The sequence below is a fragment of the Argopecten irradians genome, chromosome 11, assembly GCF_041381155.1.
Source record: "Argopecten irradians isolate NY chromosome 11, Ai_NY, whole genome shotgun sequence".
Lineage (NCBI taxonomy): Eukaryota > Metazoa > Mollusca > Bivalvia > Pectinida > Pectinidae > Argopecten > Argopecten irradians.
The window spans coordinates 23,525,677-23,547,826 of NC_091144.1; the positions used below are offsets into that span (position 1 = coordinate 23,525,677).

Consider the following 22,150-nt stretch of genomic DNA (forward strand, 5'->3'; position numbering starts at 1 on the left):
ATATGCACAACTAGGGCCCTAGGGGAACCTACATGTGAAATTTGAGAGAGATCCCTTCAGTACTTTCTGAGAAATAGCGGTAACAAACTTTAACAATCAAAATCCAAGATGGCGGCCTGGCGGCCATCTTGTTGACCCGATCGGTCCTAAAATGCAATATGCACAACTAGGGCCCTAGGGGAACCTACATGTGAAATTTGAGAGAGATCCCTTCAGTACTTTCTGAGAAATAGCGGTAACAAACTTTAACTATCAAAATCCAAGATGGCGGCCTGGCGGCCATTTTGTTAACCGATCGGTCCTAAAATGCAACCATCTGATGATGGTGGGCTAGAAAATGTGTAATGATCAACAAAGGTATTCTTGGGGCTGACAGCATTCACTAACGCTAGATTACTACAATATAGACTACATGTAACAATTTCATTCTACTGACAAAACCTTCTCTACAAAAGTCCCTGTCTATAAACAGCCTTAAAGACTTGTTCATGTCCTTGCTCATGTAATCATTGCAGGCAAGAATTAACGAATTCCAGGTAAGACTTGTCCATGGTGACCATATTTCAGGCAAGACTTCTCCATGGTAACCATATTTTAGGCAAGACTTCTCCATGGTGACCATATTTCAGGCAAGACTTCTCCATGGTAACCATATTTCAGTCGAGACTCTTGGTAACCATATTTCAGGTAAGATTTCTCCATGGTAACCATATTTCAGGCAAGACTTCTCCATGGTAACCATATTTCAGGCAAGACTTCTCCATGGTAACCGTATTTCAGACAAGACTTGTCCTTGGTAACCATTTTTCAGGCAAGACTTCGCCATGGTAACCATATTTCAGGCAAGACTTCTCCATGGTAACCATATTTCAGGCAAGACTTCGCCATGTGTTTCAAATAAGACTTCTCCATGGTGACCATATTTCAGGCAACTTGTCCATGGTTACCTTTTCAGGCAAGACCTACATGTGCCTCTTTAGTTACATATTTGTTTTATAGACAGTGATCATAATGACACCGTCATACTCATCTATTTTTAGAATCATAACAAGCAATAAAGTGTATCATTAAAAAATTTATTGATCATATTTGTCACAAAAAAGTATAATGACAATACAAAAAGTTTCATGTATAAACTTGACAGATTTGTATGGTAAAGTTTGTAATATATATAATATAGCATCACATGGCACAATATAAGGGAGACAACCTTGATATATCACTTCCTCCTTTCTACATTTCCAAAATGCTTTCACTCGTAAATTTCAACCCCTTGATTAAAAAATTCCATTCAAACAATACAATGGCTTCTTTATCATAGGATTTCTTATTCTTGAATTCTATGAAAGAAATAAAGAAATATTCATAACTCCTTCAGATGTCATTTTTCTTATAAAGCTTTGTCTTAAATTTTGGGTTATAACAAAATTGTTATTTGGCAAAATTTCTTTGGGTATTTTTTTCTCTATAGTGTTGTACTAAAACAAAACACAATACCTATTGTTACAGACCTTCATGATATCACAAGTTGTCGGTCTGTATAAGACATTTCATGCCTTTGGTATTGAACATGAAATTAAAATTATTTCCAACCAACACTTTGGGATATAAATATATAGCACAACTATAATTTAAGATTTACAAGTTTATATACAGGACATGGGGTCATAGAATAACTATAAGTCAATGGCATAATCCATTCACCCTGAAGACATATTTGAACTCTTTTAATTCAAAGGATAAAAGAGTTCATTATGAATTTCCAGGGGTCAAAAGGTTGTCTCACACTACCCGATAATTTACTCTTAAAATTATACAACGCAGCCTCATGTATCATGCACCTAGAGTAAAGACCACACAATGTAAATATCCAACGTTAGCCTTAAACCATTCATCCCTGCAAATTTATAATGAACTGTTCCATTCTTTGAATTGGAAGAGTCCAATTATGTCTCCAGGGGTGAATGAGTTAATCAAACATCTATGCAAGGCTACACCAACTAATTCTCTGATGTCATTCGCCAACAACTTTTCACACACTTGAACAATGCCACCTCAATGTACATCTATACAAGGCCAAACCAACTAATTGTTTGATGTCGGCTTAAAATCACATTTGTACACATCGCAGTTTCATACATTGAGGCCAACACAAACTAATTATTTTAATGTTGGCCTTATTGCATCACATAAATAAGATATACAAATATATACACAGTTGTAGTAATAAGATATGGCATATACATGCCAGTCCTTTTAAACATCATTACCACACACACTTCATTTACATCAACATTTATACATGTACATGATAAAGCGCTTTTGCCTGTTCATTAAATGTAATATGTGGAGTCTTACTAAATCAGTTTGTAAATATCTCCATGATTCGTTCCAATCATTCCATTGTTTACCAGATTAAAACAACGGTTACCCTATGAATTCATACCCGTGTAGTAAAACCTATACAAAATTTGGAATCTATAATTTGTTTTGGAAGTATATTATTTAAGCATAATAAAAATACTCCCAAACTATACTTTGAAAAAAATGTTTCAATGATAAATATCGCTGATCAACAGCAATATAAGTTTCAACAATGAGAAGATGAATTAAAGCCATTATAATTAAAATCTTTAAAGCCATTATAATTAAAATCTTGACAACTTTCTGAGTTGTAAAAGACAGATTTCAACATAAGCCATTTACCAGAGGATAAAGGGCTGAATAACTTTTCATTTTTTCACCTTCCAATTTAATTATTTTTCAAACAATCAAATGCAATTGAAAATGATTTCTACATTATGTAAAACTAAATGTGTCCCTCTGTAATTAAAACAGCCATTTTAGTTGTCATGATTGTGATGATCATACAAAATTAGGGATGACTGCAGCATCCATTTGGTACAATGAATAATCAATTCCTTTAACTTGAAAATTAACAATGTACTACATCTAAAAGGTAATTTCATATTAATATCTTTGGTTCCAGAATTTCTGCATTAAAATATGGTTGCCCTAATTGCCTTTTCTGAATTTGTAAATGTAACAATTATTGTGAGTACACTTAAGACTTCAGACTTAAGGACAATTAATTCACAAATAAGATCAACAGTTTTTTTCACTAATGAAAATTGTTTGGATAAAAAAATTCTCTACAAACAAAGACAGACATTTCAGGAACAGGGTTCCTGCATCTGACACAAGTGGTATTATACATCGCCTGAACTATATATGGTTAAACAATGGTGAGAGAGTTATCTAAAGCTTTCTATTTTAGGCAGAAAGACATAATGCCTGAAAATAATGCCTTCTATCAAAACTGCACTTTCTCAAAGTACATGTGATTTTTTTTTATAATAACTGAAGTAAAAAAATTACAAAATATTAATTGATTCCAAAACCATTTGAATATAATTTAGAAAAAAGATTAAGCACTTCTAACACATCAATTGTAACTGATCTATTAATGAAAATGATCGACAGACTACACAACCAGACCTTTGGTTTTTAAAAGTGTTTTGATTTTTGTGTAATATCGGTTTACACTACATTATCAGGTGGCATTTCCTCTATTAAAACTTCATCTTTTAAAACCGGTTTACAAAATGAAAATATTAAAAGTTGACAAACTGAGAAATCAAAATCAATCTATTACAACAATTATCTGCAGATTAACAGGTGCTTTGAATAGGTTGAAATAAACATGTAAACAAAATTATATATAAATTTTGGTATTGGTAATAAACATCTTAAGCTTTAAAACAATATCTGAGCACCAGAACAAATAAAACCAGCATTTACAGAAGCACCAACCACTGGTATATATTGTGAACCACACAGGGTAGTATCTGGATAGTATCATTTTAGTGATAAACATTTCTCTGGGTTAGTTTTTAAAAATGATAAAAGGTTCATCTTATTTATAAAATTAAAATAATTCTTGGTCAGGGGTTAACAGATCCTCAGTCTGCTTTATATGATTAAATATAAGAAAAGCAACGGCAACAGCAGAATTCGTGTATAATTTTGTTCTTTCAGAGGTTAAAATTGTTTTCCTTTTTTGCAGACAAAATGCTATATACATTATGGTTTTAGCCAATCAGAGACTGGGATGGACAACTAGACCATTTGATTATGGTTTTAGTCAATCAGAGACTGTGATGGACAGCCAGATGAACTGATTAAGGTTTTAGCCAATCAGAGACTGGGATGGACAACTAGACCATTTGATTATGGTTTTAGCCAATCAGAGACTGTGATGGACAGCCAGATGGACTGATTAAGGTTTTAGCCAATCAGAGACTGTGATGGACAGCTAGATGAAATCAGAGACAGGGATGGACAACTAGACCATTTGATTATGGTTTTAGCCAATCAGAGACTGTGATTTGACAGCCAGATGGACTGATTATGGTTTTAGCCAATCAGAGACTGTGATGGACAGCTAGATGAAATAATTAAGGTTTTAGCCAATCAAAGACTGGAATGGACAACTAGACCATTTGATTATGGTTTTAGCCAATCAGAGACTGGGATGGACAACTTGGACAACTAGACCATTTGATTATGGTTTTAGCCAATCAGAGACTGTGATTTGGACAGCCAGATGGACTGATTAAGGTTTAGCCAATCAGAGACTGTGATGGACAGCTAGATTTTAGCCAATCAGAATGGACAATAGAATTTGATTAAGGTTTCAGCCAATCAAAGTCTGGAATGGACAACTAGACCATTTGATTATGGTTTTAGCCAATCAGAGACTGTGATGGACAGCCAGATGAACTGATTAAGGTTTTAGCCAATCAGAGACTGGGATGGACAACTAGACCATTTGATTATGGTTTTAGCCAATCAGAGACTGTGATGGACAGCTAGATGAACTGATTAAGGTTTTAGCCAATCAGAGACTGGGATGGACAACTTGACCATTTGATTATGGTTTTAGCCAATCAGAGACCTGGATGGACAACTAGACCATTTGATTATCATTTTAGCCAATCAGAGACTGTGATGGACAGCTAGACCAATTGATTATGGTTTTAGCCAATCAGAGACTGTGATGGACAGCTAGATGAACTGATTAAGGTTTTAGCCAATCAGAGACTGTGATGGACAGCTAGACCTATTGATTATCATTTTAGCCAATCAGAGACTGTGATGGACAGCTAGATGAACTGATTAAGGTTTTAGCCAATCAGAGACTGGGATGGACAGCTAGACCTATTGATATCATTTTAGCCAATTTTAGCCAATCAGAGACTGTGTTTTTAGATGGACGTGATGAATCAGAGACTGGGATGGACAGTTAGACCTATTGATTATGGGTTTAACTAATCAGGGGCTATGGTGGACTGCTAGATATTATACTGATCATGATTTTGGCCAATAAGAGGATGGACAAGATGATACACTGATACTGAGTGTTAAGGGAGAATCACATTGGTGGTTCCTGAGGCTAACAAAGTTAAATTGAGTTGTATAGGACAAGACAAAAAAGACAGGGGTATAAATACAAAACCCCAAACCAAGTCATCACAGGGTTTAAAACTACAGCATTATATCATCAAGGAAATTTTCTCATGACTTTTTGACCATGATGTAAGCCCTAAGATACCACAGCCAAAATGTACATCTAAAATTATAAAAGTATAAACATTGTTTTGCTAGTTAAAAAACTGATAAAAAATTCCTACAGTAGCGATGATGGAACATTTTCACTAGAAACAGCTTTTGTTAAGAGATATTTTGAGGTAGAGAAAAAATGGTTTGTAAAAATTAATTTGTATTAGCTTATATATATCAAGTATCTACCTTTATTCTCCTAATAAGATACCCAAAGATACCTGTATGGACATAATTTTGACACTATCAGTGAAGTTGATACTCATATGGACTCTGATACTGTTTTGGACTTACGGATACAATTGTTATTCTGCTGACATCTTGATACCAAAATACTTGTATGGTTAAAGCCCCGAGATACACATGCACACACAGATACTCATATGGACACAGATACCAATAGATGGACAATTACAGATACTCTTATGGACAAACAGATACTCTTATAGACAACACAATCACGATGAAAAAATCCTGCAAAGTCAACCTGTTATACACACAGACATAAATGTATGCATATACTAGGCCAAAACATGACAGAACACAACCAAAACCCATACACCTCCTCCATCTGCATTAAACAATCATGCCATGCCATACAACCAAATTAAAATACATAATAATATATGATAGCAATAAATACAAATATTTTGTCATCTCTTAAGAAAATGAAGACTTTGGCAACTGTAACGTAAAAATGCGATGAAGATTTTCTACGTGTAGAAATAAATAATGCTGGGGAGTGTGTAACCACTATACACTGGTCTCTTTCTTACTTTTGTTTTGATCCTGCATTACCCAGATATCATCAAGCCCTTCACTGTCACTACTCGAGCTCGTGTCCTCCATCAAGTGAGGAAATGCACGGCTTTCTGGGCCGTGTTTACGTTGAAGTTTCTGCCGCACCCTGTCATGATAATGATAATTAACGTAAGCGTAGGGTATCATTTTAGGGCGGGGCGTTCCCTCCCATTCCGCAGAGGAAGAATGCTGCTTTTTGGCACTTTGTTTATGATGTTTTGAATGGCGGTGTTGTGGATCATGTGATCTATGTCGTCGTCGATGAGATGCTTGTGATGTAGGTTCTGAGTTATGATCAGAGTCATTCCCACGATTCCTTCGGACGTGTATCTGACTGTCCGAATCGTGTGTGGTAAAGATCTTTGTATTATTACATATATCCGAATTCACTGGTGATTTGCTATTCTGAGGTGGAGGCGACTGCGTATGATTATGGTCCTGTAAAGACTTTTTATTGTTATCACTCGGAATCCTCTGATGAACTTCCTGGAGGAACGACTGTTCATGTTTACGTTGTATCCTTCCACTTGTATCCGAGCTATATCCACCTGAAGAGGATCGCGCCCGAGAGAAGTGATACGATGGCGGAGGACGGTCTGATGTTATGTGCTCGTCCACTGAGCCATATTGTTTATATGTACAGCCCACCTTTTGTTGGGGGCTGATGCGCGACAACGGGTCGTATACTGGCGCGGCCTGATTGTTATTAGGATGATTATTATTCAGGTAATTATTTGTCACTTGCATGCCCCACTGCTTTTCCCGAGGACATGCATCACTTACTTGACTTTGACCGTCAAAGTCTCTTAGCCGCGGCACAGAACCATTCCGCATCATATAATCTTGCGTAGGACTAGTAGAAGTAGCATTATTTTGTGTTGTAGGATTTTTACTCTGTTTTGGTAGAGTATTATTACGAGGAGGTACAGGAGTAAAAGCACTTGGGTAGGGTCTCATCCCTAAAGAGCAGGCACTAGGGGACCTCCCATGGGTCGAGGCCACTTGTGACCCAGTGTGTGATACCGTGCTACAACATGGACTTGTTGTCACAGTAATTGGCGACACAGACCCGCCCACTGGCGGTATAATGTTGCGGTCCAATGGTAACATTGAAAACTTTGGGATGGGCCCGCTGGAGCCCTTTATGGCTGGTAACAGTAGCTGTGTGGGGTAAAGGTTCTGCTGCGACAGAGGCAGAGATGACACAGGAGGAGAGACACCATTAGATTGCCCAGCAACACCGTTAGGCTGAATCTGTATCTCAATACTCATTAGCGTATTAATGTCACTGGTGTTTCCACGTTGTTGATTGGCCTCCGACCCTGAAAAATAATCCGTTCCACTACCATTTAAATCCTTTGTCATTTCTTTGGTAATTAACTTTGAATGGTGCCGTTGTCGATCCCAGAATTTTTTGGCGATGCCATTTTGTTTTGGATTATAAAAACTTGGCATGGTGCTCGGGTCTGTTGGTCCAGTCACAGAGCTTTCTCGATCACTGAGAAAAGGTGGCGCTGGGATAAGTGTGATGTTGGACTGTTTTACTGAACCATCCGTCACATCCTGTGTTATATTGTAGTTTTTATTCTCCGTGTCAACGTCATTGTTGGCATGGACCACATGACCATTAGACAGAGCAGTATGGTTACTTCCATGGTAATTCACATCGTACACAGGATTTTGATCACAGAAGAAAAATCGTCTCCAACTGGAACACGAATCTTTCCTCGTTAGACAGAAATACACCAACATGAATATCCCGAACGCACTGCTTGTAAGTCCATACAAATAACTGAATATAAGCTCCTGATGGGGAATTATACTCTTAAATGGTTGAGCAACGGCAAAACCAGCACACGTGTAAAACAATATATACAGAAACAAGATGGCCACCACAGCGTACAACTGTGTGATTGGCTGTCGCTCCATATCCATAACGCTGGAGGCGATGGACTCGGTGTCGTCCTCAGGTGGTCGTCGCGGGGTGCTGGTAAGAGCCTGTATTTCCATCGTACCATCATCAGGACTTTGTGTTAATTCTATATCATTCACTTCCTCTGTATTATCGGTCTCGTTCAGGTTGTTTGTTGTCTTGTGAATCACACGAGAAATTCTCAGGAAAAAGATCAAGTTGAACACTACTAGCAGTCCTGTTGGGCTGTAGAAGGCTCCAATACTCGGGTCCCAGGACAGGAAGCAGCTGGAAAGTAGAAAGTCATTATATCAGTTAATGTAATCAGTCAAATTAAGGATAAAATTGAATAGATTTTTTATGTTATGGAGATATTACACAAAAATTGAGTGTACTCTAAATAAACCGAGGTGGTTTCTTCATGAAAGATAATCTCTTCAAAATTCAAAATTCGTTTTGGAACTCTTTCATCTATAAAATCAATACACTGTAAACTTAGCCATTCAAAAGTGACATTACAAATGATGATGCCAATTTTTTCTTTTATGGGCTAATAAAGTAAATTTTTAAGTGAATGAAAATTCTGGTTACTGACCAAAACAAATCATATAACAATAAAGTCTATTTGAAATTAATGGTGTCGTTACATGTGATATCGCCTTATTCTCAAGTAATTGAGACTGTACTTACTAATCAGGCTCGGAGTAATGATCGATGCTGACTGCCACAGTAATGCCACACACGATCAGTGGCACCCCCCAGGCCAACAGATAAAACCGTAACATTGGTTTAGGTGGTAACGGCATAGCCACAGGCTCCGGGGGCGGGGCAGGGGGCTTGTTGATCTTGTTGAATTTCTTCAGCATGTTACTAGGAAGGAGAATGAAAATTAAGTTTGAGTTGTCTCCCCTTATATGAAATTCTTTTAACTAAAATGTGCCTTAATAAAAGAGCTCATATCATAATATTTCATAGAGATAAATGATAAATCATTCTTATATATAAAGATATTGAAGTCATAAACAAAGCCTTGGTGTGTGCAATAATTAAGCACATCTTGTTATCAAAACCAATATTTTTTATTTAATGTACATGATTCGTAAATTATCAAATCACTTTTTCATGAATGCCATTTAAAAAGTTTAGACAACAAATCTGAATTTGCAAAATAAATTGCTAATCATACGCAAATAGACTAAAAACGTGAAAATTTCCAAAGTCTTTCTAATCAACAATAAACAAATGACCACCTATCCAGTACTTACTATGATGTGACTGTGATCCAGAACATGGCCACCAGAGTGAGATAGTGGATTCCCACGCCGACAATCTGACAGGCCAGATGGTGGTCCGTCCGCTTCACTCCCATCGTAAACCCGATCAGTAGCAACAAGATACTGATACAGATATTAATCACAGAGTGTTTCAGCTTCTTAGGGACATTGATGAACCTGTAGAACAAATTCAAGTAAAATGTATCATTGCATTGTAGACCTCTTACAATTATGTAGGTTAGGTATTGCCTATATTGGAGAAGCTATTCTCTGTGTGGTGCAAAGTATCCACAAGGACTGACCAGTTCATATAAACTAGGTAACATAAGCTAATGAAAGCCTATCTGCATGTATGCACAATGAGACAGTTATGGAAATTGTTTGCTGATGAATGAGTGAAGCTAATTAAAATGAAATTCTTTAAATTTGTTAATCTTCAAGAATTACACACAGTGACAATCATATCAACATTCAGGGTAAGGCTTAACTTACCTGAAGCAAGAGACGTATGTGATGATGACGGCCATGAGACAGATGAGACAGATACAGCTGCCCACGTAGACAGGGTAGGGGAGAAGGTGTAGCGTCCCCGACATCATTCCCCTGTCAAACTCGCCCGACCTGTTCACCTATGGAAGACAAAATATCAGACTTACAACAAAATAACAGTAGTTATCTCCCCTTTCTAACATTATTGACTCCAATTCCGCAAAACAAACTGGTAAAAACATTTGCCCTTAGGTTACATAAAGAGGTGAATTAAGTTTTGACTTCGTCCATGCTATTTGTTTCAAGAAAACAGAGCTGGATCAGTTACAATCAAAACCAAAATTGAAGAAAAGGCTACTTATATGTTATACGTATGTGATAGTTAAATTTGTAACTGGTATTTTAGATAAACTAGCCAAGACCTTTTCAACATTAAAGACAAAAACAAGACCAGGCAACCTGTGGTTCTTACCTCCAGGATGGTGAAGATAGAGAGATGGTAGCAGTGGACGACAGTTACGTTAGGGTCAGGAAGGATCTGACATCCATCTGTCCTCCAATCGCCATAGCCACCTGTAATGATGTCATTTTTGCAACTCAATTTTTACACAATATCCAACATTTTGCAAAGGATGATTTCTAAATCTCTTATTGAAACTAGTTGAATTGTTCAAAAGAAGGCAAAAGTTAGTATATAATGTAATGATTAAATAGCTAACGATACATATATGATTAAGAACAAAATTTGATCAGAACAAGAATTGACCTGGTGTTGACCTTAAGCTGACATACATTTATGAGCTTGAAATTATGATACATAGAAAAAAACCCACCTTAATATCTAACTAGTACGGTAAAACACAGTTATAATGAATCTTTAGGGAGCAATAACTTTGTTATAAGAATAGTTAGTTATACACTAATTAGTAATTACAATCTCTCGGGACCAATCACTTTGTTGTAAGTATAGTTAGTTATACACTTATTGCAATCTCTCGGGACCAATCACTTTGTTGTAAGTATAGTTAGTTATACACTTATTACAATCTCTCGGGACCAATCACTTTGTTGTAAGTATAGTTAGTTATACACTTATTACAATCTCTCGGGACCAATCACTTTGTTGTAAGTATAGTTAGTTATACACTTATTACAATCTCTCGGGACCAATCACTTTGTTGTAAGTATAGTTAGTTATACACTTATTGCAATCTCTCGGGACCAATCACTTTGTTGTAAGTATAGTTAGTTATACACTTATTACAATCTCTCGGGACCAATCACTTTGTTGTAAGTATAGTTAGTTTGTACACATATTACAATCTCTCAGGACCAATCACTTTGTTGTAAGTATAGTTAGTTATACACTTATTACAATCTCTCGGGACCAATCACTTTGTTGTAAGTATAGTTAGTTATACACTTATTACAATCTCTCGGGACCAATCACTTTGTTGTAAGTATAGTTAGTTATACACTTATTACAATCTCTCGGGACCAATCACTTTGTTGTAAGTATAGTTAGTTATACACTTATTACAATCTCTCGGGACCAATCACTTTGTTGTAAGTATAGTTAGTTATACACTTATTACAATCTCTCGGGACCAATCACTTTGTTGTAAGTATAGTTAGTTATACACTTATTACAATCTCTCGGACCAATCACTTTGTTGTAAGTATAGTTAGTTATACACATATTACAATCTCTCGGGACCAATCACTTTGTTGTAAGTATATAGTTAGTTATACACTTATTACAATCTCTCGGGACCAATCACTTTGTTGTAAGTATAGTTAGTTATACACTTATTACAATCTCTCGGGACCAATCACTTTGTTGTAAGTATAGTTAGTTATACACTTATTACAATCTCTCAGGACCAATCACTTTGTTGTAAGTATAGTTAGTTATACACTTATTACAATCTCTCGGGACCAATCACTTTGTTGTAAGTATAGTTAGTTTATACACTTATTACAATCTCTCGGGACCAATCACTTTGTTGTAAGTATAGTTAGTTATACACTTATTACAATCTCTCGGGACCAATCACTTTGTTGTAAGTATAGTTAGTTATACACTTATTACAATCTCTCGGGACCAATCACTTTGTTGTAAGTATAGTTAGTTATACACTTATTACAATCTCTCGGGACCAATCACTTTGTTGTAAGTATAGTTAGTTATACACTTATTACAATCTCTCGGGACCAATCACTTTGTTGTAAGTATAGTTAGTTATACACTTATTACAATCTCTCGGGACCAATCACCAATCACTTTGTTGTAAGTATAGTTAGTTATACACTTATTACAATCTCTCAGGACCAATCACTTTGTTGTAAGTATAGTTAGTTATACACTTATTACAATCTCTCGGGACCAATCACTTTGTTGTAAGTATAGTTAGTTATACACTTATTACAATCTCTCGGGACCAATCACTTTGTTGTAAGTATAGTTAGTTATACACTTATTACAATCTCTCGGGACCAATCACTTTGTTGTAAGTATAGTTAGTTATACACTTATTACAATCTCTCGGGACCAATCACTTTGTTGTAAGTATAGTTAGTTATACACTTATTACAATCTCTCGGGACCAATCACTTTGTTGTAAGTATAGTTAGTTATACACTTATTACAATCTCTCGGGACCAATCACTTTGTTGTAAGTATAGTTAGTTGTACACTATTACAATCTCTCAGGACCAATCACTTTGTTGTAAGTATAGTTAGTTTACACATATTACAATCTCTCAGGACCAATCACTTTGTTGTAAGTATAGTTAGTTTACACATATTACAATCTCTCGGGACCAATCACTTTGTTGTAAGTATAGTTAGTTATACACATATTACAATCTCTCGGGACCAATCACTTTGTTGTAAGTATAGTTAGTTATACACATATTACAATCTCTCGGGACCAATCACTTTGTTGTAAGTATAGTTAGTTATACACTTATTACAATCTCTCGGGACCAATCACTTTGTTGTAAGTATAGTTAGTTATACACATATTACAATCTCTCGGGACCAATCACTTTGTTGTAAGTATAGTTAGTTATACACTTATTACAATCTCTCGGGACCAATCACTTTGTTGTAAGTATAGTTAGTTATACACTTATTACAATCTCTCGGGACCAATCACTTTGTTGTAAGCATAGTTAGTTATACACATATTACAATCTCTCGGGACCAATCACTTTGTTGTAAGTATAGTTAGTTATACACTTATTACAATCTCTCGGGACCAATCACTTTGTTGTAAGTATAGTTAGTTATACACTTATTACAATCTCTCGGGACCAATCACTTTGTTGTAAGTATAGTTAGTTATACACTTATTACAATCTCTCGGGACCAATCACTTTGTTGTAAGCATAGTTAGTTATACACATATTACAATCTCTCAGGACCAATCACTTTGTTGTAAGTATAGTTAGTTTATACACATATTACAATCTCTCAGGACCAATCACTTTGTTGTAAGTATAGTTAGTTATACACTTATTACAATCTCTCGGGACCAATCACTTTGTTGTAAGTATAGTTAGTTATACACATATTACAATCTCTCGGGACCAATCACTTTGTTGTAAGTATAGTTAGTTATACACTTATTACAATCTCTCGGGACCAATCACTTTGTTGTAAGTATAGTTAGTTATACACTTATTACAATCTCTCGGGACCAATCACTTTGTTGTAAGTATAGTTAGTTATACACTTATTACAATCTCTCGGGACCAATCACTTTGTTGTAAGTATAGTTAGTTATACACTATTACAATCTCTCGGGACCAATACACATATTACAATCTCTCGGGACCAATCACTTTGTTGTAAGTATAGTTAGTTATACACTTATTACAATCTCTCGGGACCAATCACTTTGTTGTAAGTATAGTTAGTTATACACTTATTACAATCTCTCGGGACCAATCACTTTGTTGTAAGTATAGTTAGTTATACACTTATTACAATCTCTCACGGGACCAATCACTTTGTTGTAAGTATAGTTAGTTTACACATATTACAATCTCTCGGGACCAATCACTTTGTTGTAAGTATAGTTAGTTATACACTTATTACAATCTCTCGGGACCAATCACTTTGTTGTAAGTATAGTTAGTTATACACTTATTACAATCTCTCGGGACCAATCACTTTGTTGTAAGTATAGTTAGTTATACACTTATTACAATCTCTCGGGACCAATCACTTTGTTGTAAGTATAGTTAGTTATACACTTATTACAATCTCTCGGGACCAATCACTTTGTTGTAAGTATAGTTAGTTATACACTTATTACAATCTCTCGGGACCAATCACTTTGTTGTAAGTATAGTTAGTTATACACTTATTACAATCTCTCGGGACCAATCACTTTGTTGTAAGTATAGTTAGTTATACACTTATTACAATCTCTCGGGACCAATCACTTTGTTGTAAGTATAGTTAGTTATACACTTATTACAATCTCTCGGGACCAATCACTTTGTTGTAAGTATAGTTAGTTATACACTTATTACAATCTCTCGGGACCAATCACTTTGTTGTAAGTATAGTTAGTTGTACACATATTACAATCTCTCAGGACCAATCACTTTGTTGTAAGTATAGTTAGTTATACACATATTACAATCTCTCTGGACCAATCACTTTGTTGTAAGTATAGTTAGTTATACACTTATTACAATTACAATCTCAATCTCGGGACCAATCACTTTGTTGTAAGTATAGTTAGTTATACACTTATTACAATCTCTCGGGACCAATCACTTTGTTGTAAGTATAGTTAGTTATACACATATTACAATCTCTCGGGACCAATCACTTTGTTGTAAGTATAGTTAGTTATACACTTATTACAATCTCTCGGGACCAATCACTTTGTTGTAAGTATAGTTAGTTATACACTTATTACAATCTCTCGGGACCAATCACTTTGTTGTAAGTATAGTTAGTTATACATTTATTACAATCTCTCGGGACCAATCACTTTGTTGTAAGTATAGTTAGTTATACATTTATTACAATCTCTCGGGACCAATCACTTTGTTGTAAGTATAGTTAGTTATACACTTATTACAATCTCTCTCGGGACCAATCACTTTGTTGTAAGTATAGTTAGTTATACACTTATTACAATCTCTCGGGACCAATCACTTTGTTGTAAGTATAGTTAGTTATACACTTATTACAATCTCTCGGGACCAATCACTTTGTTGTAAGTATAGTTAGTTATACACATATTACAATCTCTCGGGACCAATCACTTTGTTGTAAGTATAGTTAGTTATACACTTATTACAATCTCTCGGGACCAATCACTTTGTTGTAAGTATAGTTAGTTATACACTTATTACAATCTCTCGGGACCAATCACTTTGTTGTAAGTATAGTTAGTTATACACTTATTACAATCTCTCGGGACCAATCACTTTGTTGTTAAACATATTACAATCTCTCGACCAATCACTTTGTTGTAGTATAGTTAGTTATACACATATTACAATCTCTCGGGACCAATCACTTTGTTGTAAGTATAGTTAGTTATACACTTATTACAATCTCTCGGACCAATCACTTTGTTGTAAGTATAGTTAGTTATACACATATTACAATCTCTCAGGACCAATCACTTTGTTGTAAGTATAGTTAGTTATACACTTATTACAATCTCTCAGGACCAATCACTTTGTTGTAAGTATAGTTAGTTATACACATATTACAATCTCTCAGGACCAATCACTTGTTGTAAGCATAGTTAGTTTACACATTTCAAAACCTTTGAATCACTTTGTTATAAGCATAGTTCATTACACACATATTACAGACATGTTTAGAAACATTGAACAGGGATTGAAGGTTATTATGTTATAACAATGAATTTGTTGAAAGTGTGTTCGTTATAAACATGTTTTATTGCACATCTTTTTCCAGTAAGAATTTTTTCTATGACATTTACAGTCATTTTAACCCCTATCCCTCATCCTCTGGAGACCTATGTCTTCATCCTAAAACTTGTGTCTACATCTCCTACTAACCATTGGCCTCAAAGTCCCAGTAAGCTGCCACCAGGTTCTTCCCCGGTCTCTGTGTTTTGAAGTAAAGGACGATTGGTTCGGTCAGGTTCTTTACTGGAGTAGCTGTTGAATTTATATAAAAATTATTGTATTAACTGCAGATTAATACACAAAGGGTACATCAATTGTACATGTATAATTCAATTTTGCCTGTTACCAGCATTTTCATTGGCTTAAAAATTTACTTTATCAGCCCATAAAGGAAAAAATGGCGTCACCGTTTGTGACATTGCTTCTGACTGACTGAGATGATGGCGTAATGATTTCATAGACATAAGTGTCCCAAAATCAATTTTGAGTATTGAAGAGATTTTTTTTAGTAAATTGAATTATAAGGATTAATTTGAATAGATGTTATGGAGATAATAACACAAAAATCTGAGTGAACACTCATCATAAACTGCTTCACAGTTTATTTAGAGTTCACTTAGATTTTTGTGTTATATCTCCATAACATAAAAAATCTATTCAAGTTAATTCTTAAATACACAATGAGTAACTGAATATGGGCAGTTTAATAATTGAAATTTAATTATGTTCAATCCATAAATTTAAAGTTGCATAATAAATCTATAACTAACATGCAACTTTAATTGATGATGAATAAATGAATTTATAATTATAACATAAAAATAACCATGATTCACTTGTTTATAAAGGAGTAGATATGATAGGAGTATAGGACCAGTATTTGGCCTTAATTTTTCAGGCCGAAAAATATTTACTCTGATCCACATCAATTTCACATTAATAAATACTCTTATACTTGCCATTCATCAAAACATAACTTTTTATAACCATGTACACGATGTGCTCCACCTATGACGTCATCAAATTGATGATTTTCCTCTTCTCGCCAAATTTTGCTAGAAATTCATCATCTTTAGGTTAGAAAAGGCTTGAAATGGATTTGGCCGCCACCTTGGAGCAACTTTATATTTTGCATGGATATGCGTAAATACACGATACACAACGTGTGAAAATCTCTTTCTGCTCCACGAAGGCGGCCACATTCATTTTTAGAGAAAACCACTCAAAAAGTATGATTTTTCAAGGATTTTTGTGAAAAATGGCGGGAAACTGCATGTTGATGACGTCATAGTGAACATAATTGGCACATGCGGGATATTTTTGGGATGTAATGTGTTAGCAAATGTATTCAACTGTTATATGGCAAAATATGTTGTTCTTTAATGAAGAATTAATTTTTGGGCCATATTCGAGTCTTAACGTACCTTCTCCTTTACAAGATGTACATTTTATAACATCCATGAATGTTGTATAGCTGACTTATTACATGTACATTTTCACAAAGAATCCTCTCTCAAACTAGTGATTTCTTTTATTACACAATAAAACACTTACAGACATTGGCCGAGAGCACACTGGATACAATGGCGATACGGGAATGGTTACCGATAGCAGGGTCGTCATGGAAAGGAGACGTTACTGGGAAGAGTTTGGTCTCCTTGTACAGTATAAACTGGAGGTTGAGAGTATCAGTGTCCAGCTCACCACTGCTGTTTACTAGTGACCTAGGTAACTGAATGGACCCCTGTAGATTCTGCAAGTACAACAATAAACATTTAAATCAGGTCAAGTTCAAAGGTCAAGGTGAACGCTCAAGGTTATCAACATTAGTTGACAGCCATTGCTGTCTGGACCAGGTAAGTTCTAAAAGTGCATAACTGACAATTTATCCTGGGTATATGTCAAAAGTCAAGGTCAAAGATCAAAGTCAATATTTCAAATTACCGATCAAGGTCAAAGTACCAGTCACCACATGGTAAGTGACTGTGGTAAATTTAATGGATGCTAGAGGTCAAGGTCATTAGTATTCTTCAGCAGATGTTTTATAACTGTAAAATAAAATACAAATGGGGATTACATATCAATATTTCAGAATATGATTTAAAACATAAAGAAGACAACAGCATTACATTTCTACCCTTTTTAGCCAACTTTCAAAGAGGATGACATTTTTCATGAGAGGTCTCATAAGGCATTACAGAATCAATTTTTATCCCTACTGAAATGTTGTCCGAGTCAAGTGTACTCATTAAGCAAAAAGCAAACACTGTCTGTCTGATACAAAAATATAGCATTGGCGTGATTGCTTATAGAGGTTTGAAATACAGTACAGCGAGATTGATAGACCAACAGTATGGAACCAATGCTGTAATGTCAATATTTCTATATTCATTCCTCTAGTCAGCTGGGTTAAATATTTATTTTACTGCCAAGTTCTCCTGGTTTCTATCCTTAAAATGTACTTGTGAAAGCGATATAAACATTATAGTATGGTACATACCTGATCAGAATGGATTCCCTAAACACTTTGACATTTTGTTATAAATATGTTTCAAGAGGAATTAGTCAATCTCTCTTGATAACATGTACTCTGCTGTCTAAAATTTGTAATATTTTTTATCTCGATGGTGTATTAATAGAGAGGGCTTATCTGTTGAGTGTTTGGGGAGGCCGATAAGGGGAGATAGATAGGGGGAGTACATAATGATTATAGGGGGTGTTATATCAGTTCTCCTCCCATGTAGGAATGTCTCTGATAGTGTACATAATAATTACAACCTACCCTCAAAATAAACCTCAGGATACAGGATATCTAACTCTCTTAATATGTATATTATACCTCAGGATACAGGATGTCTTACGCTGTAGATATACATTGTACCTCAGGATACATAATTTTTTACACTGTAAATACACATTGTACCTCAGGATACAGAATTTCTTACAATGTAAATACACATTGTACCTCAGGATACAGAATTTCTTACGCTGTAAATATACATTGTACCTGAGGATACAGGATTTCTTACGCTGTAGATATACATTGTACCTCAGGATACAGGATTTCTAATGCTATAGGTATACATTTTACCCCAGGATACATGATTCCCTAGGGTGTAAATACACATTGTACCTCAGGATACAGGAATTCTTACGCTGTAAATATACATTGTACCTCAGGATACAGGATTTCTTATGTTGTAGATATACATTGTACCTCAGGATACAGGATTTCTAATGCTGTAAATATATATTGTACCTCAGGATACAGTATTTCTAATGCTGTAAATACACATTGTACCTCAGGATACAGGATTTATTACGCTGTAAATATACATTGTACCTCCGGATACAGGATTTCCTACGGTTTAAATACACATTGTACCTCAGGATACATGTTTTTTAACCCTCATAAATATACATTGTACCTCAGGATTCATGATTTTTAATGCTGTAAATACACATAGTACCTCAGGATACAGGATTTCTTATGCTGTAAATATCTGTATTGTACCTTGGATACAGGATTTCTTATGCTGTAAATGTATATATTGTACCTCAGGATACAGGAATTCTTACACTGTAAATATACATTGTACCTCAGGATACAGGATGTCTTACGCTGTAAATATATATATATTGTACCTCAGAATACAGGAATTCTTACACTATAAATACACATTGTACCTCAGAATACATGATGTCTTACGCTGTATATATATATATTGTACGTCAGGATACAGGATTTCTTATGCTGTAAATACACATTGTACCTCAGGATACAGGATGTCTTATGCTGTAAATATATATATTGTACCTCAGGATACAGGATTTCTTATGCTGTAAATACACATTGTACCTCAGGATACAGGATGTCTTACGCTGTAAAAATACATTGTACCTCAGGATACAGGATGCCTTACGCTGTAATTATACATTGTACCTCATGATACAGGATGTTTTACGCTGTTAATATACATTGTACCTCAGAATACAGGATTTCTTACGCTATTGTGCCTCAGGATACAAGATTTTGTATGCTGTAAATATACATTGTAACTCGATCAGGATACAGTATTTCTTATGCTATTGTACATCAGGATACAATATTTTCGTATGCTGTAAATATACATTGTACATTGTACCTCAGGATACAGGTAAATACATATTTTACATCAGGATCCAAGATTTCTTATGCTTTAAATATACATTGTACCTCAGGATACAGGATTTCTTATTTTCTATCTACCAAATTCAAGATACAAGATTTCTTAATTGCTCAGATGTACAGGATACAGTTTTATTTCTATCTACCAAATTCAATTCTACTACCAATTCAAGATACAAGATTTCTTAATTGCTATCCAACCTCAGAAAATATCATTTGGAAACTTCCAAATACAATTAACTTTGAACTATTAATAAATCCATGGAAGGTTTCACAAACATTAATATGGATATTACCACAGCAGGTTTGTATCAAATTTTGATAAAACCAACAAACACTGGCCCATAGAAAAGGTCATAGAGATATGAGCTGATAAAAGTAAGTTTAGGTAAAAATATTCATATTTGTATATATATACAAGCACTTTATCTAAATTTAAGTTAAACTACCAATAAAAGCAGGATAGATAGTGTATTATTTACAGCATCTGATTGTTCCCTAAAAATTCTTATTTACCTTAGAGGTACGCTCACATTAACCCTCAAACTTTTACCTTAAAAATAGCCTTCCTTTTAAGCTATGCATGTCCTCTGTGTGAATACAGGAGTTCTATTGAGATTGGACAATTTCATTAGCATTCATGTCTTTCAGTATATTTCAAAATTCATTTTAATGATATGCATTTGTATAATACAAGCACTTACTGATAAATGTTGTCTTCAAACTAATCAAGATTTTTGACTCCAGTCATCTAATTGAAATAGCTTTGGGACAAATATTTTATTGTTCCATTAAAGCACACAATCATATGATAACAGTATTATTTTTTCACCTGAAACTGTCTCTCCATTAAGTAAATGTATTTCTCATTATGTATTCAGACATAAATATCTACCACCATCTTTTATTCAGAAAGGATTTGAATTTAAGATTCCATATCCATGTGTGTACGTGTCAAACCTGCCTTAGTGAACACCTCTATATAAAGACCACCTGCTTAATAAGACCACTTTCTTAAGGTCCCAAATAATCAGTATCAACACAATTTGCCCTGTGTATAAAGACCACCTGCCTATAAAGGCCATTTTTCTTTGTTTGTCCCTTGGATGGTCTGTATAAACAGGTTTGATTGTATATAATTTTCCTGGTTGAGAACAAGTTTTTGCTTGCATTTCTAAGTCTATTGTTTGTAAATAGAAGTACGAAATTGCTCAATCATCTCTATCAATTGACTTTCAATACAACATTTAAAGTTGTTTTTTTTCGTTTGTATTTATATATAATATTCCTGATTTTGAACAATTTTTCCAAACATATCCAGCTTCATTGTTTGCATACAACACTACAAAATGGGATAATTAACTTCATACTAAATCAATTTAAATTTAAAACTCTAAGTACAAACATACACATAGTAATTTCTTGAATGTTTACAACTTTTTACCAGTATTCAAAGCTTTATATTTGTAGGAGTAACTTAGAATTGTAAAATGGGTCAATTAACATTTCGGGGTATGCTGATAAGGTGAGTATCCTGTTGATAGACTAAGATTATCATGTCGTCAGTCGACATAACAAACACCATCAGCAGGGCAACATCCCACCACCGAGCCTGGCTACATCTGATATTGTTGAATTTCCATTTAAATTAAAATCTGATGTACATTTGTAAACTCCGAGTACACTATCGTCCCCTGGGTGGTCCCGGAAGTCTCTACGTATCCCCTGTATCATAGTTTAGATCCTCGCTCTGATACACTCTCATCTGGGCCTGTCAAACTCCCAATTCTAACGTTTCACCGAATTCTAACCTTTCACTGCTTACTTACTACATATCTCAAGGTGATATCTGCATTTACTTATTTATATAAAAAAAAAAGAAATAAATAGAACGCTTGAAGCAACTGGTGAAACTTGAGTAATTTTTATTTGTAACAATATCAACAGGCCTAGGGGGCTTTGTTATATAAG

General features: G+C 34.9%; 1 protein-coding gene across 2 annotated transcripts in view; it reads right to left on the reverse strand.

Annotated features, from left to right (window-relative positions):
* Positions 1 to 4,693: 4,693 nt before the first annotated feature.
* LOC138335049 (adhesion G protein-coupled receptor A3-like) overlaps positions 4,694 to 22,150 on the reverse strand; it is a 55,379-nt gene continuing 37,922 nt past the window's right edge. The window contains exons 9-16 of one of the 2 annotated variants that reach the window (XR_011210226.1): positions 17,566 to 17,764; positions 16,162 to 16,263; positions 10,571 to 10,671; positions 10,102 to 10,238; positions 9,601 to 9,786; positions 9,026 to 9,205; positions 5,312 to 8,623; positions 4,694 to 5,220 (exon numbers count right to left, since the gene is read on the reverse strand). Coding sequence is in view for 1 of the 2 variants with exons in the window: in XM_069283953.1 (XP_069140054.1) it covers positions 6,376 to 8,623; positions 9,026 to 9,205; positions 9,601 to 9,786; positions 10,102 to 10,238; positions 10,571 to 10,671; positions 16,162 to 16,263; positions 17,566 to 17,764 (3,153 nt within the window). In the remaining variant the exon portion in view is untranslated. Of the gene's footprint in view, positions 5,221 to 5,289; positions 8,624 to 9,025; positions 9,206 to 9,600; positions 9,787 to 10,101; positions 10,239 to 10,570; positions 10,672 to 16,161; positions 16,264 to 17,565; positions 17,765 to 22,150 lie in introns of those variants that run through there. The other variant, XM_069283953.1, reaches the window with a different exon arrangement.